Source organism: Meleagris gallopavo, chromosome 5, assembly GCF_000146605.3.
Source record: "Meleagris gallopavo isolate NT-WF06-2002-E0010 breed Aviagen turkey brand Nicholas breeding stock chromosome 5, Turkey_5.1, whole genome shotgun sequence".
NCBI classification, from domain to species: Eukaryota; Metazoa; Chordata; class Aves; order Galliformes; family Phasianidae; genus Meleagris; species Meleagris gallopavo.
Genome location: NC_015015.2, coordinates 52,250,033 through 52,265,972, shown reverse-complemented (window position 1 = coordinate 52,265,972; position 15,940 = coordinate 52,250,033). Strand labels below are relative to the sequence as shown.

Here is a 15,940-nt window from a genome sequence, read left to right as displayed (position 1 = left end):
TTTCCTGTAGATCTTTTTGGACAGTTCTCTGACGTCTCAAACGTGCACCATACATTTGTGCTGTCATGAAATCTGCTCCCAGTAATTTATATAAACGTTTCATACATTTTCAGCTCATTAAAGTACTGCCCTGGAAGACAGTCGGTGACATCCCCAGGTTAACATAAGCTGGGTAATGCAAACTCTCTCTTTGCATCGCTGAAAGTGCTGCCTTCAAACTGAGTGCCTTACTCCTTTACTCCAAGATGAGAAAACAGGAGCCCACAAGCTGTGCTTTCCCTCACGGATTTCACTGTCGAAGAATTTACTACAGAACTCACAGCCAATGGCAGATTATCTGCCAGACCCAAACTCTCATAATTTAAAAAGCGCTTTTAGAAAAATACCCATGGAAGTGTGAATAGGATCAACCGACAGGGATGGTTTCCTGGGAAACAACAGCTCAAAGACATTTCAGGGGTTTATTTAAGTCAACAGTTACAGAGGCGTGCACTGATTTCTCCACCATAAACAACAAGTTAAGGAGTTGAAAAACAAATCCCAGTAGAGTTGTCAGACCAAGTCCCAGTTTTCAGTGTAAAGGTAATTAGAGATTCAGATGTATCCCAGATGGCACCTGCTAAATATGCATTACCAACAGTATGATTTATGAACATCGAGTGCTGCTATTAGGACTATTCCTTTCCTCTTTGTAGCAATTGTGTTTAAAGGTTGAGGATAGCACATTAGCATGACAGCTTCTATTGCAGAATCTGAAGTATCTTAAGACCCTTCTCATTTGCTGCAGAGTACATTGAATTGCTCATTTTTCTGTAGCTGTAGAACCTGTCCTTTAAATTCTGTGCTCTATAGCTAATCCTTCAATATAAATTACTAAAATATACTGCCATAATAGCACAGGAAAAAAAAAAAAACACAAGAGAAAAAAACCATCTTCTTCTGGGTATGCAGTAGCTACCCAAAGATATCATACTGGCCAACAACTATGTTCCATACTGAACCCAAACTTCAATATCATGATAACATTCCATCTTTTAGCCATGTGAGTACAGCCATGAGCTCCCTTCAGCTCTCTTAAACTAGGTCAACCGAGTCAAAGGCAATTATAGAAGCTATGTTATACCCAATGATTTTAATTTGATGTTATCAGTGGAAGTCATGAGAAAAAAAAATAACAATCCAGGTGTTGTCTTCTACTTTTATGAGTAACAGAAAAATTCAATCCAACAAGCTGACTGTATACTAAAAATATACTCAAAGAGTGAGACTCATAATAAAAGAAGGTCATTAAAAATTAAAAATTAAGTAAAGGAAAAAAAACAGACTTAGATTTCCTCTTCAGACAAACCTCTATCAAAATATAGCACATATAGCACTAAGATAAGAAGAAAAGAATAAAAAGATTTACTTTTACTTAAGGATGACCATCGAAGTAATATCCATCTACTAATTTAGAAGAGAAATATATTAAAAGTATTGTAAAATTAGTGCTCACTGGGCCATTAGTCAAGAATTTTTTTTTCATGGATTCTTCAAGGGAAGAATTTGCAAACTGAAATCCTACGGGCCGAGCTTCATCACCTTATTTACTTTAAAGGAAGAAATCAATCCACGTTCAAGAAGATGCTGTAAAAGCCACCTTATACTGTGATGTTATTTGTAACTGGGAACATATTGCACTTCACATCTATTTTTGGCATTTTTCTAAAACAGCATTTATTTCTGTTCTGCGTAACATGAGTGATCACAAAAAACAAACACACATGATAAAGTGTAAACATTCCCAGGAACTGTTTTGAAGGACTTTGATCGCCTCAACAGGCTTTCTTCATACAATTCTCTTACTGTCAAGAAAAAGGTTTTACTACTGACGTACATTGAAGACAAGCTAAAAGTAAGCAATGTCAAAAGTGGAGTTCGTTCAGAAACTGATTTTCCTTTAATGTTTAAAATACAACATTTTAAATAATACATATATTGAATAATACATCATTTTTGGCTGTGGTCATGGTTTCTCTTGTTGCCATTTTCATTTTTAATCTGACAATTAAAAGTAAAACCAGAAATGAATCTGCAATTAGAGAAGTTACTTTATTTTTTCCTTTCAAATATTGCTTAATTGCACTCAGTTTAAAACAATCCATGTTAACAGGAACATCCCCTTACAAATAGCTAGCACGGTTTCAGGTGCTCATGCAGTGCTAGTATCTCCTTCCCAGCACCCAACCTGGAATTTGCACACCTGAGAACTATCACACCTGTACCATTCAACACAGACACTTAACCAGGGCATTCTGCAATGAGGAGATGCAGTCCCTCAGCCATGAGGTGCAGTGCAGATGAACAAGGCTTAGGACTGCTAGGTGCAATGCAGAGCACATCAGCTGTGCAAGGTACATGCAGCGGTAGGGCTCACTTCCAGCAGAGCACTGCATACAAAGTTAAAGAATAACACATCCGTGGATGCTTCAGAGAGCAGCTACGTTCAAGGCAACACATGTAATTGTAATTCAGTGAATGCTCTTTGCATGACCAACAGCCCAAACCATTCATGTTAATTTTTGGTTTGAAGGAAAACACACAATAATTCTGAGATCGATACAGTGTACCTCTTAATCTGATTCTCTCATGTACCAATTATGTCAGCTGAAGTAGTTGTGGAGACTCAGTTCTTGGCTGCAAAGCAGTTTTCATCAACTTCAATACAAAGCCTTTATTAGATTTTAAGGAAACCATTTGTGTTGGTCTGTTTTGTTTTGTTTTTTTCCAATAGCTGTCTACACATTTTAATGGACTTAATCAGATTAACCAGGCATTTAAAGCTGATGAGATAAAAATAACAGGTAACATCAACTATGCTTTTTAGCAACCTGAACAAGTACTTGGCTAACAACAGATATCAAATTATGTGCAAGGCTGTCTTCTGATTCAAAATGCTCCCAAGTGAAGCTCTGAGAGCAATAATTTGTCCATTACTGCTGTAAGACTTTCACACTACGCATTTACAGCACTATGCCATTAAGGCATCAAAAGAAATAGATAAAAAAGAGATTGAAATTCTTACCAGGAATTTTTTTGGCCCAGCCAATCATGTGAACCAGCTCTTTGTCTGCCAGTTTTGTCAGGGACATCATCATGGAGGCCTCGGTGAATGGTTTGCTAGGACGACTCACCAACACATTGGGAGGCTCAGCTTCAAGCAGAGTTAAAACAAACTGTTCTGGACTGACCGTGCTGAGGAGGATCTCTTTTACACGGGTTGCAGCCTCATTGTACTTCCTGGTTTTGCCCATGCAATCCTCCGAATTACGATGGCGGCGCAGGATTCGATACCCACAACGTTCTCTTCTTGAGCCTGACACAAGAGGTACACAATCGCATTGAAATACGTTTCTCTCGCTGTTGCATTGTACAAAACCAAATGTTTGGGGAGGAGGAGAAAAGCCCCACGCTAGCGGATGTTCTAACATTAAACATCAAGTTTCAGACTTTCTAAGGCATTCGGCATTGACCGAATGACTTTGCTTCAGTGGAGCCTCCTGAAGAAAAAATAACTGAAAGCAATGTTTATTTTTGAATCTACTTTACAAGTCCCTGAGAAAATCCCATTGACATCAAAAAGAGATAAATCAAGTCTTCAAATGCAACTAATGAAACCTGTTTAATTCTGCTAATAAATTTGCTTTTAAATGTTATTTAGGAAAAAAAAAATCTAAAGTTTGAGCCATAAGTAAATATCTCAGCCAGAAGCACAGCTGGGCCTCACTGCTAGCTCGATGCTCAGCTAGGGACCTACTGAAAGGTAACCTGTCTTCTCCATATGTCCACTTAAGCCAGCAGGAGTTTCCCCAAAGTGAATTCGGGTATCTACAACTAGACAGAGCAAGCCCCCACTTTGGAGTTACACATGCAGAATACTATTTCTCTTTCACAGAGCAGTCCTTTTACAAAGGCCTTAAATTATCAGAATGATTTTTTACTGTTCGTTAAGACAACGTCAAAACATTCTCTGCCTATCAGTATTATTGGTGGGATCACTGTAACCTATTCTTGAAGAGCAGCCATGGAAAGAGGCTTAAAAAAACAGTGAAAACATGGAAAGAGGTTTAAAAACAGTGGGCATCTGATGCAGTGCTCATCCATGATGTCTGTTTGCCTTGCACCTTTTTTGTTTACTTATAAATAAACTTTGGCAGTAACTAACATGCAAGTTTTCATAACATTAAAAAAAAATCAAGTTATTTAAATATTAAGTTACTAAACAGATTCATAGGCTTGAATTCTTCAGCAGTTAATATTTTCAACATCTGAGAAATTTTCCTCTACATCTTTCAAAAGACAATTTTTTGTGCTAGCCAACACCTTTACTGACATGATATTCAAACACTGAATTTTCATATATACATAAATGCCAGCGGTAGCATAAATCTACATCAGATCAACATTTATTATTCTATTAGCAGAAGCCATGGAGTCCAAAAGCACAGAAATTGGTTGTTTTTTTTTTTTTGTCTCATTTTGTTTCAGTCCCATAAACTACACAAAAGCATCCTTTCATGTAGTGCTGCTATCTTGACAATACTACAGCTAATTAAGCCTTTTTGGTGTGCTGTCCAAAGCAACATCAGAGCCACAGAATGTGGTTCTTCTTTATTATTCTTTATGTATTTCATAAAGTACATGAAGAAAAAGGAGTAGATGAATAACAAAGGTGGAAAAATCCCAACCAGCACCCTCACTAATCTCATGGCTATCAAAGAACAATGACCAGCCCGTGGTCTGGAAATGACACCCACCAAATAAGTCAGCAAGAAAGGCTTTTCAGTTCTCTTGTAACGACCAGAAGTTCTAAGCCAACCTCTAGCCATACCAGAGGATTTGTTTGTCACCTACCAGTAGGGCCGTGGGTTTGGACCAGTTGCCAGAGACCCATTTGCATGCGCGCATATCAGCAAGAGAATTTGTGAAAAAGACACATGGAAGATCACAGAAACCAAAGGCCAGCTACTGATAACACTGATGCGTGAGAGAAGGGCTGAGTATCAGACACTGGTTCCAGTGGCCTAGGGAAGGAGGGGCCAGCTCCCTGACAGGCAGAGCATTTAAAACCAGATACTGGAGGGGTACATATTGTATAAAACCATATATGTGCCACCACTTGTATTTGCATAAGTGCTAGATGTGGTGTTCTGCCAATTAGCATGGCTGGCTGTGGATATAGTATTGCGTTTTTGTTAATGGCAACAGCTCCTCGTGTTTGCTGTTAGCAGACACAGTAATGTTGCAGTTTCCCTTCTATCAAGCTACTGGACTCAGCAATTCTTATCATTCCTCATCCACATCTATCAGTTACATAGAACGTGAGTTGTCTAAATTCTAATGAGGCAATGCAATTCTGGCTCTGAGTTTCATTTAGCAAAGTAAGAGTTCACACATTAGCCAAATTAAAAACAAAAAGGGGTAAAAGCACGCACACACAAAAACCCAATCTCAGATGCTATTGCTAAATTAGATGTTGGGTGAATGCAGACTCTCAGTGGTGGATGTTCCCAGATGATGTGGCTTGTCAGATCACAATCCTGTCTTGTCTTCAGCAGCTGTCAAGCACCATTTGAGTCAACCTGTGAGAAGGACGAGATGTAGAAGCCAGTCAGGTATAACCTGAAGGCATCAAAAAGACTGGCTAAGGACTAACAAGTCTGCCTTGACTTTACAGGTGTGGAACTTTCAACTACACATTGTCACAAACCTCACTTGCTGCCTATTCAGTAAATCGCATCAGATGTAAAAAGGAATTGTAAAGAAGGTCTGAATATTGGAGAACGCCCACTACCTGGAAGCAGATGAGGTTGGAGAAGACAGACAAAGCTGGTTCATGGAACAGTTCTCTGGCATGGAGGAATCCAAGCGGAATGAAGCATCTGGAGCAGTGTTTGGAACCAGTTGGAAGTACTGGTTTCTAAATTCACTGTGGGAAAGGGCGGTTTTGTATCCTGAGAAGGAGTAGGACGAAATGGCTTGAGTACTGGCAGGACATTTACACAAACGTTGTATTGAAGGAAAATAATCAGGGATTTGCAGAACTACACAGTCCTAGTTTAGCTGAATGAAATCTAGTTAGACGCTGCCAGAGAAGCTGAGCAGGAAAGGATAACATACCAGCAGAGACAGAACTGAAGGCATTATCTCATGGTACATTTACAAAATCAACCTTGATTATGACAATCAAAAGAGAAAAAAAAAGTTTTACTTGTAAAACCACACAAGTCACAATCAGTTTCTTCATCTTTCTGGACAAATTCTTTTCTTCTTGAGAAAGTCAAAGGACAGTGAGGCAGAGACTTATTTCTACACACGTGCGTGGAAGATGCAGTGAACTTTGCTAGGTCTCATTTTTGGACTAACACACAAAAGTCAAGAGGAAAGTCCGAATGCACTTCGTCAGCTGCAGAAAAACAATCCAATAGCACAGGGGCCTGCAGACTGTTCTGAAGTCACACAGAAAGTATGTAAATATTTTCCTTCAGGAAGAACAAAGAAGAAAGGTCAACAGTGTGCTAAGAAGCTGAAACAAAAGTACAACTGGAGGCAGAATGAAGAAGCACCAAGGTATCGGAGTGCTCTGTTTAGAGAAATCCATGGCTCTGACTTCCATACAAATGTGCATGTTAGAGAGCATAATCACCAAGAGAGAGCTGAATGAAAGCAGGAAGCAGTGCCTTGCTGAAGTGTTTGGAAAATGGGCACCTTGAAGGACACAACAAGAAAAACAGAGCAGATTGAAAGCCATAGGGAGACACACTGTGGAGGATGAATTTTCTTGGGATCTTAGAAAATAACAGCTTCTCCATCACATGCAACCTTCAATACCTGTTGGAAATGCGAATCCCCCAAATAGAAAATGCATGAAGAAGAGCAGCCTTTGAATTAAATATATGGAAGAGTAGTGCAGTTGGCTGAAGGGACCAGAAAAGCTACTGGCTGAAAGGGGAGCTCGTGAGATAAGGAGACATCTGGTGACACAACGAGGAAGAAATCCCAGTAAATTGGACATACATCATAAGTGACATGAGCTCAGGCAAGAACTTGCAACCTGTTGATCGATCCTAGTTCAGTTCCTGGTACTGAAGAGAACCCAGTGCTATGGGACTCAATATGCTCTGATCATGTCCTCAGATCTTTTGAAAAGGAAAATTAAAATAAAATTTAAATTAAAAAAAAAGGAAGGTGTGAAATAGAAAATAAAAAAGGGAGGGGAACAAAATATAATTTTAAATTGCCGCATATTTTCAAAGCAAAGTCTAATTTGCTGAGCAGTGTGCATAAAACACAACTCATCCATAATTAAAGGAAAAATTATTTATTTCCACATTTAAATTTACTCAGCTGATATGTAGGAAAAAAAACGAGAGTTGTAAGATTACACAGCTAAGAAAGCAACATTTAAGCTTGCCAGTCAATGGACACATTAAGTAGTAGCAGATTTTCCTATTAATGCAACATTTAAGCAATGTAAAGGAATTTTTGTGCTTCCTATTTAAATGTGAGGTTTAGACAGGACTGAAAAATTTTGCCTGTACACTTGTTAGCATCCAAAAGGCATGTGTGCTGATAAATCTGTATGAAGAAATAATTATAGAGAAGCTTAATGTTTAGCTTCAGTATATAGAGATATGAATCAAAATGCTGTGTAAAAGCACAGCATTAAAACACTTAAAGTTTCCAAGATTACAGACTATTACTGAAATTGCCACAAACTCCGTAAATACACTTTATAGCTAATATTCATTCAAATAAAGGTAATTCAGGAAATTGGAATAGTGTATAAGATGATCAAATCTCTCATTCTTCCTACTGCTCTCCTCTTATTTAGAGCAATTATTTGCACAAGAAAATAGCCGCATTCAGTTGAGAACACTAGACTAAGGGCAAGACCTCGAGTTACAGCATCATGTCACACGGGTGAATGATTGCAAGAATATAAAAAATAAAACACACTGAAAGAAGTCACTGGTTTTGCTCAGCTCAGAGCAGAAGTGGCCGAGGGGAGATCTCACGGTGGCCTACAGCTCCCCGTAGGTAGTGGAGGGTCAGGCTGGATATCAGAAAAAGGTTCTTCACCAGAGAGCAGTGCTCATGGCATTGGCTCCCTAGGGCAATGGGCACAGCCCCAAGCTGCAGGAGCTCAAGGAGAGTTTGTACAATGCTCTCAGATGTAGGGTTTGGATTTCGAGTGATCCTGTGTGGAGACAGAGGTTGGACTTTATGATCCTTATAGGACTGCTCTGACTTGGGATATTCTATGTTAAATCCTTAGAAAGAACTTTTTCACTCACCTATGGACAAACTGCAAACAGGAATTACTGGCAGTATACGATTGGGCATGTTGCTCTTAACGTTGATTTTGGTCCCTGACAACTGCTTATGTAACTAGTCAGTTCAGTAATGTTTGAGAGCAAGCTTTTATCAGTAAATCATTATCACATAAGTAACCTTTGAAAGGAAATGCAAATGTTCTGGTGAGTATGTCTGTATTCATAGAGGAGGCCTGACAAAGATGCTGCTATCAGCCAAGAACGTATGAGAACAAGGGATGAAATTACTGTAATTTCCAAAACAGCTGAACTACAATTAATACATTTCATGTCCAGAGAACGCCGTGAAACATTTTTCTCCGTGTACTTGCTATATGAAAAATTGTTTACAGTATTTGTGCTATATAGAGCTATCCAGAATCTGCAAGCAGCAGGCAAATAGAGGAGAAAAAGAGAACTAAGTTCTGAACTTCAGAATTCATATCACACAGAAATCTGCTTTTCTTTCCATAAACTGAAGGAATAGTACCAGTACTCAGAGGCAGTACCTAGCCATTACCTTCTAATATGAATCATCAGCGTTCTTGTTTCGTCAGGGAGGTGGCAAAACAGAACTCTGTCTTTGGAAGAATTAAGTCTATTCTAACAGGAACAACAGGATACTGAAGACTTCTTACCAAAGAATGTTTATTTTAGCCTCGGGAAGCAAAAAAAAAGAAAAAGCACCAGCATATTTGCACAGAGGGTGGCTATAACAAAATGATAAAGCAACTCCCCTCTTCTTTCTTTACCTTGGGTAAACAGTTCAGACCATTTCAGGATCCCTAGGTGAACATCAGAAAGTTCTAAGAGCAGATCTCTTTTATCCTGATCTATTTTATTCAAGTCTTCAGGGCAGAATCTACTTTTAATATATTTGTAGTAATTCTGTTTTCCTTCTTCCTAATGACAGTGCTTTCTTTGCAATTAGTTTTCTACTATCACTCCTAATGCCAAAATTTAGTGGTAGTTTTCTTGATTAGAACAGTAGGCAACACAGGCTTCCTACAGAGAAATTTACAGATACAGTGTCTAAGACCCTGTGCTTCCAGCAATATGATAAATACTCTGTTAGAAAATCCATTATCACCTTAATATGAAGAACCTCCAAGCCAGGCTCTGCAGAAATACCTGTGGATTGTCAGGTTGACTTCTCTACATTTACGAATGCAATGACATTCAAGATTCTTCAAGCCAGGAAACTCCAAAGGAAAACTTTCCTACTTTCTCCTATTGTATTAAAAATAACATATACTATCCAAGTACATTTACACACAGAAACATATACAATACACACAGAGAAACACATTTTCCTCAAGGTGGCTATTTATACTACACAAAATTAGGATTGAAAAGTTTGATGCAAACAGCATAGAATTTATGATGTGTTTTCATAAACCAGCAAAGTGGTAATTGAGGCTCTTCTGCCACTTCTGCTGGATAACAAGTCTTCTCAAGCAAATATGCACTGACAAACTATTTCATCCTATCCAAGGTTTCAGCAGAAGTGAACCAATGCATTCACTAAGTGACCTGGGAGAAGTACAGAGACTAGGGAAAAGTCTTCATTAAAAAGAAAACGTACACTTTTATGGTTTTCTATGGCATAAAAGTGGTAATAAAGCATTGCTCTAAGAAGAAAAAAACATGGAAGATAATCATTCTGATCTGCAGGAAATGTCATTTGTGTTTCATGCAAGAAATACACTTTTTAAATTTGTCTGGTTTAAACATCTGTCAAATAATGGGACCACCATGTCCCTGTGCATCAGCTTTACACATTGGTGTCTCTTAACTCATCAGGGAATTCAGATAATTCAGTTTCAATTATCAGGCGTGCAATTTTTAGAGCTCTTCTTTCTTTTTTAATTAACTTCTTATGGTTCTCAAATTTAATTCTCAAAATTCTCAAGTTTCAATGCTACTGAATTATTTTTAAAATATAACTCCCATTACATATTATATTTAATGTATCAGATATAATAGACATATCTAATATATTTGTACATAAATGAGTTCTAAAGTGTCATTAATGTTCCATAAACATTCATAATGTTACTTGTAACACCTTAGTGTCTGTGAGGTCTAATCAAAGTCAGGACTTCCTGGACAATTAGGATAAAAGGATTCATTTGAAGGAAGTATTGTGGAGTTTCACCTTATGCCACAGTAGAATCAACTTTTTCAGAAGCCCTCCAAAGCTGAAGCTTGGTAGAAAACACTCTCAGAGAGACACAATAAAATTCTCAGTCATACAGTTGAACAAGAGACAGCAGTGCTATTCAGAAAGTAAAGTTTCAAAAGGTATCCTTTTTGCAAAGTTATCCTTTCTGGATACAGTCAGCAAAAGTAGCTAAGACCACATGAACAAAAAACACCCAATAAAGGTGAGATACATCAGTGAAGAATAAAATAAGAAAGAACTAGCTGCTTTGAGTAACAGACATTATATGTACCTCAGAAGTACAAACACAACACGAGGAACAATTGAAGTTGTGGCTCTAAGCTGGGAGTTATCAGCTAGAATTGAACAAGGAGGCTACAATCATAACAGCTCGCTGAATGATTACAAACTGTGAGTATGATACAACCACGGAAAAGGCAAACAGCATCCTGGGCTGCATGCAGAAAATACCTCCTGCAGACATAGCCATGTTTTAATGCTACTACAGTGAAGAGAGCTCACAGGAATACCGTCTACAATTCTTGTCATCAAAGTGCAAAATGCATTAGTCCATCCTGGAGATTTTTATGGGACAAACTACCCTAATTTCCAAAATCTTTCAGTAGACTGTTTTACAAGGAGATTACTTGGTTTATATAGTCTAATAAAACAAAAGCTGTGAGGGGATATGACTGTAGTCCATAAATACAACCAGAGCGTTAACAATAAAGAAAAGAGCCTCTAAGCCACAAGACAGTGCTGCCACAAGAATGAACGGGCATTAAACATTTGGCAATAAATACTGGATGGAATTCAGAAGAATGTTCCTGATGAAAGGAATAACATTCTGCAAACAGCCTTCAGATCAAAGCGGTGGGAGGGTAAAAACAGAGGTGAGCTTTGAAATAGAAATAGGTGTCTGCATTAAATGAGATGAAATGATATGCATGCCTGCTAATCAACAAGGACCAGGTGCGATGACCTTGTCCCTTCCATGCTAGTAAGTAATGTTTTCCCAGCCTATTTCTATCATGAACATTGGGAAAACTACAAGAACGATAAACCTTGACTATAAAAGTACTTTAGATATTGAAACACCTTTTAAGGGATTTTCTTCTTAAAAGTAACCTTTAAAACTCGAATAGTGAAGAAACAGAAGTAAGTAGAGGGGTGTAAAACAAAAGGCTGAATAGTGCAATGATAAACAGGGATAGTTCAAGTTCACTGCTTCTCTTGAGAAAGAACGGGAAGTCATCACATGAAAGAAGCCCGTGAGAAGCAACAACAAGAAAAAAAGAGAAGTACCTCCTAACTCTCTATAAGCAGGTAAAGCCCCCACAGAAAGTGCCTGGAAAATGGATGACTTGTTCTTTACAAGACATGCAGTCAAGCTGAAGAACTTCTTGCTATTGGGTGTTGTAGATGCCAAGACTTTACAGGATTAAAAATGGGGACACTGGACAAGTCATCATTTGATTAACCCACTGAGACCTAATAAATGCAAAAAACTTCTTCTAGATCACTAAGTTTGGGAGTTAGTGATCCCAAACTGATAGCTTTTGGAAGCTGAGAGTTTTCAGCAGTAGCTTCACAAAGATGTTAGTCTCACTCCTACTTCTCCCTTTTCATTCTTTGTCACCACTGAAAGCAGGCTCAGATGCAGCATTGCTGCTGTTTCATTGCATTCAACCATAGGGCATAGTACAGGCTCATTTACCCCCACATTAGAAAGGATTTCAGTTTGACTTGAGGCTCAGGCAGAAGCATTCTTGGTTCCCATTCTGCAGAATATAGCATGCAAATAAGCTTCATTTACAGAGCTCAGCGAAGGAACAATGATTTTCCTGCATGTAATTTACTCCCTGCTCCTTCCCACAGGTTAAATTCAGAAAAATTCAGTCTCTTCCTGCTGTTGGTGCATTCCTACCTACAAAACTTGCTTAAATCTTGCTCTAATTGCCTTCTCGTGCCTTTTTAGAATTCTGGGGATTGGTTGGGGGGGGGGGAAGCTGTACAGAACTGACTGAAGGCAACAAATTCCAAGTAAGCAACACCGACACACAGAACTCACCACATTTCATCATTCCCACTTCATAGCATTTCCGTAGCCGGCATGCCTGGCAGCTTTTGCGCCTGTTTTTGTCTATCGTGCATTGATTGGTAGCTGGGCAGATGTAATCGTTATGTCCTGCAGCAGAGTAAAGGAGAAAAATTTAACATCTTCACCAATCTCTCTTGGCTATTTCCCAAATCGGGGATTTTAAGCATCTCATCTACTTCTTATCTAAGCTCCATTAATTTAAACAATGCAAAATCACATGTTTGTCCTGTACTGAAATCATTGATCTATCGCCTTAAAATGCAACCAGAAAGATCAGCTTTTACTGTTGACTGTTAGATAACCAAGCATCTTATAACACCAACACATTACTGAAAATGAGACATACACTCTTGTGGAAATTTGCTCCCAGTCCAGAACATCTTACTGTATATTGGGTTTCTACAGATGGCAGAGAGCAGAATTTGTCCTCAGCACACTTGGAAATAGCAGTGCACACAACCTCAGTCTGCAAAGATTTAAGTAAACTACACCTCTATTTACTGAACTCTCTCTCCAGCTCGGCGAGTCCCAGGAACGAAGAAGCCTTTGGAGAACTGACCCTGATAGAAGTTATTGTGATTGTTGTTATTTTGAAATTAAAAGCCTGAGAAAGAAGACTGGCATAAATTAATGCATACTGTACAAAACAAAGAAAATCATAACCACAAGGTATAACTTTCATACTTTTCAACATACTTTCGTATTTTCAACAAGTTTATATTTGGTTTGCACTAGCTGTCTTCCCTACTCGCAGATCTCACCCCACTTCTCCTCAGAATCTCTTTTTAGACATTGTTGTATCTAATTAAACGATAAACTGGTTTGAAAGTTTATTCCTATAAGCTGGACCTGACTATGAAGTTGATCTAAATGCAACCAAACTACCTGTTGCCAAACACTGTAGATCTCTCTTGCAGTTATCACCAAAGAATACAAAAATATTCAATAATTTACATTTCTTAATTTCCTTTCTCTCAGGTTGTTTCTGTAAGTTTTGGGTTTTTTTTAAACATTAAGAATGGACCAAAGATAAAGCAGACTACAAGTAGGGTGGTTGTTTGTTTGGTTTTGTGTTTTGCTTGTTTGTTTGGTTTTGTGTTTTGCCTTGATTCATGAGCAAGTCTAAGAGTTCACGTCCCCAAGAGTAATTATTTAACTGAACCATTGTGATCATTTCCTTGCAAAATTAAAATAATTTTAACCTTGAATTTTTGAACCAACAGAGTCTTAAAAAGAAGAGATCAGGTTACAGTTTGTCCCATTTCCTTCTGGTAGATACAACTGAAAAACAAATTACTGTTTATCACTCTTCACACAACACAGGGGGAAAGGAAGAAGCAGCTCTCTGCTGCTCTATAACCCATGCACAAAGGAGCATAAAGTGGTTTAAAACTCCCATGTCCTTGAGATCATTTATTTTGAAGGCAGATGTTCAGAGATATGGAACTGATATACGACCAACGTAGACAAGCAGGAGACCACACACATTGCCCAGTCATAACGTTTAATTTCAATTCTGGGCCTACCATAGGCCAAAAGCTAAATGCTTGGCTCCAGGTGGTCCATAACTTTTTGATTTTTATAAGCAGCATCCTTCATAACAGTGGTTGCAACTGAACACTCAATAGCGTTTTATGCCGAGAACTGTCACTTATTTGAATTACAAACAAATATTACCTGACAGGGTACATTAAGGTGTACAAAGGAACACAGTAGGCAACTTGTTCATGACCACAGCACATGTGATCAGCACAGAGCAGGCAAATAATTTTCCTGACAGAAAACACTTTGAGACTAAATTCAGTCTCCATTTGTGATAACTGGAGACAAAGTTATCTTCAATTATTTTAAAAAGTCGAAAGAACTTTCACAAATTTGTAGAAATTGTTATTCACCTGCACAGAACTTGCACAATAAATTGGAAAGGCAAACTAGTTTTAAGTTTGATTCTAATGGTGACACCAACTCTGCCACACTGAGCCAAAAGAAAATACCTCAAGACTGTTGAAAGCCTCATGCAGCAGAGGAAGAGAACATTACAGAACAAAGAACAATAGAAGTTTGTGTTGGTATCTGTAGTTAGCATTCAATGTCAATTGGATTAAGTTTCTACCATGAAGCCTCCGGAAATGATGACCAGAACCAAGGATAAGAAGCAGATGTGATACTAAGCTGTAATACAGTGCATAAGTTCACTGCCTGTAGCCTGTAGCAACCATGGACGTAGATGTTATATGCTATGACTCAGTAGTTCCAAACAATACACTCTTGTTAGGAATAGTTCGTCCAAAAATTTTGCTTGTGAGAAGTACCTACTCTGCATCTACTATAACAAATTCACAATTACTGCATCTACTTTGCAACACAACAATGAAATCAGATTCATAGGTGTGCAGTCCCATCCCACTGAGGCCATTGCTGCAGGATTCTCCCATGACACATGCTCCACCTCCTCTCTAAAGAAATGAGTTGCCTGCTTTGTAATGTTTCCAGATGTTTATGACAGAAGAACCAAAAGACAAAGCAATCAAATCATACATTGTTCTTACACATGCAGCACTGCACACCAGAATTTTAGATCAACACACTACCAGAGCAATTGTTGCAGTCTCTGATCATATGAAAAACTTACTCAAGCTAAATCATCAAAAGCTGATTTTCCTACCTTGAATACTTCTTTTAAAAAATGCTTTACAGCCTTCACATGACCAGACTCCATAGTGATATCCTGAAGCATAGTCACTGCAGACTGCGCAGAAGTGGGAGTCTCTTTTTGAGCCAGGATTACTTGCAATTGGGCTTGTACAGTCGTCACCATTAGGTCTTCTTTTTAATGTCTCTCTGATAGAGAAGAAAAATGTTATAAAAGGAAAAAATGAATTCAATCCCATTATAGCTATGTAAATCTAGGAAAGGATTTCATTATTTTTCACACGAGATGTGAACAAGCAGCTCAAAACGTTAGATTTCTGTTCAAGGTGACCACCAGTGCTGATTACCATAACAGTGGAAATGATGAATAAAAGGAGATAAGAATACAAGGATAATAATAATATATAAATATATAATAATATAATAAATATATAATATATATAATAATATATATAATATATATAATAATAATATATAAAATGCTTTCATATATTAGAAAAATACGTATTGCTCTGCATAAATTAATAAGATGCACTTCTGAAGTGCACCAAGTTGTTCCAACTTATTGGAATTATTCTTTGGAACTCAACATTAGAACAAAAAAAAACATGAAAGAAAACCAACTTTTGACACTAAGATCCAAGTAAACAAACAGAAAGAGGAAAGGAA

General features: G+C 38.0%; 1 protein-coding gene across 3 annotated transcripts in view; it reads right to left on the bottom strand.

The window, feature by feature from the left end:
- The window catches only part of ESR2 (estrogen receptor 2), a 46,848-nt gene that overhangs the window by 9,385 nt on the left and 21,523 nt on the right, over positions 1-15,940 (bottom strand). For all 3 annotated transcript variants that reach the window (XM_019615940.2, XM_010712017.3, XM_010712016.3), the window contains 3 exons: positions 15,285-15,460; positions 12,590-12,706; positions 3,065-3,355 (listed from right to left, as the gene is read on the bottom strand). In XM_019615940.2, coding sequence (XP_019471485.1) covers positions 3,065-3,355; positions 12,590-12,706; positions 15,285-15,460 — 584 coding nt within the window. The remainder of the gene's footprint in view (positions 1-3,064; positions 3,356-12,589; positions 12,707-15,284; positions 15,461-15,940) is intronic.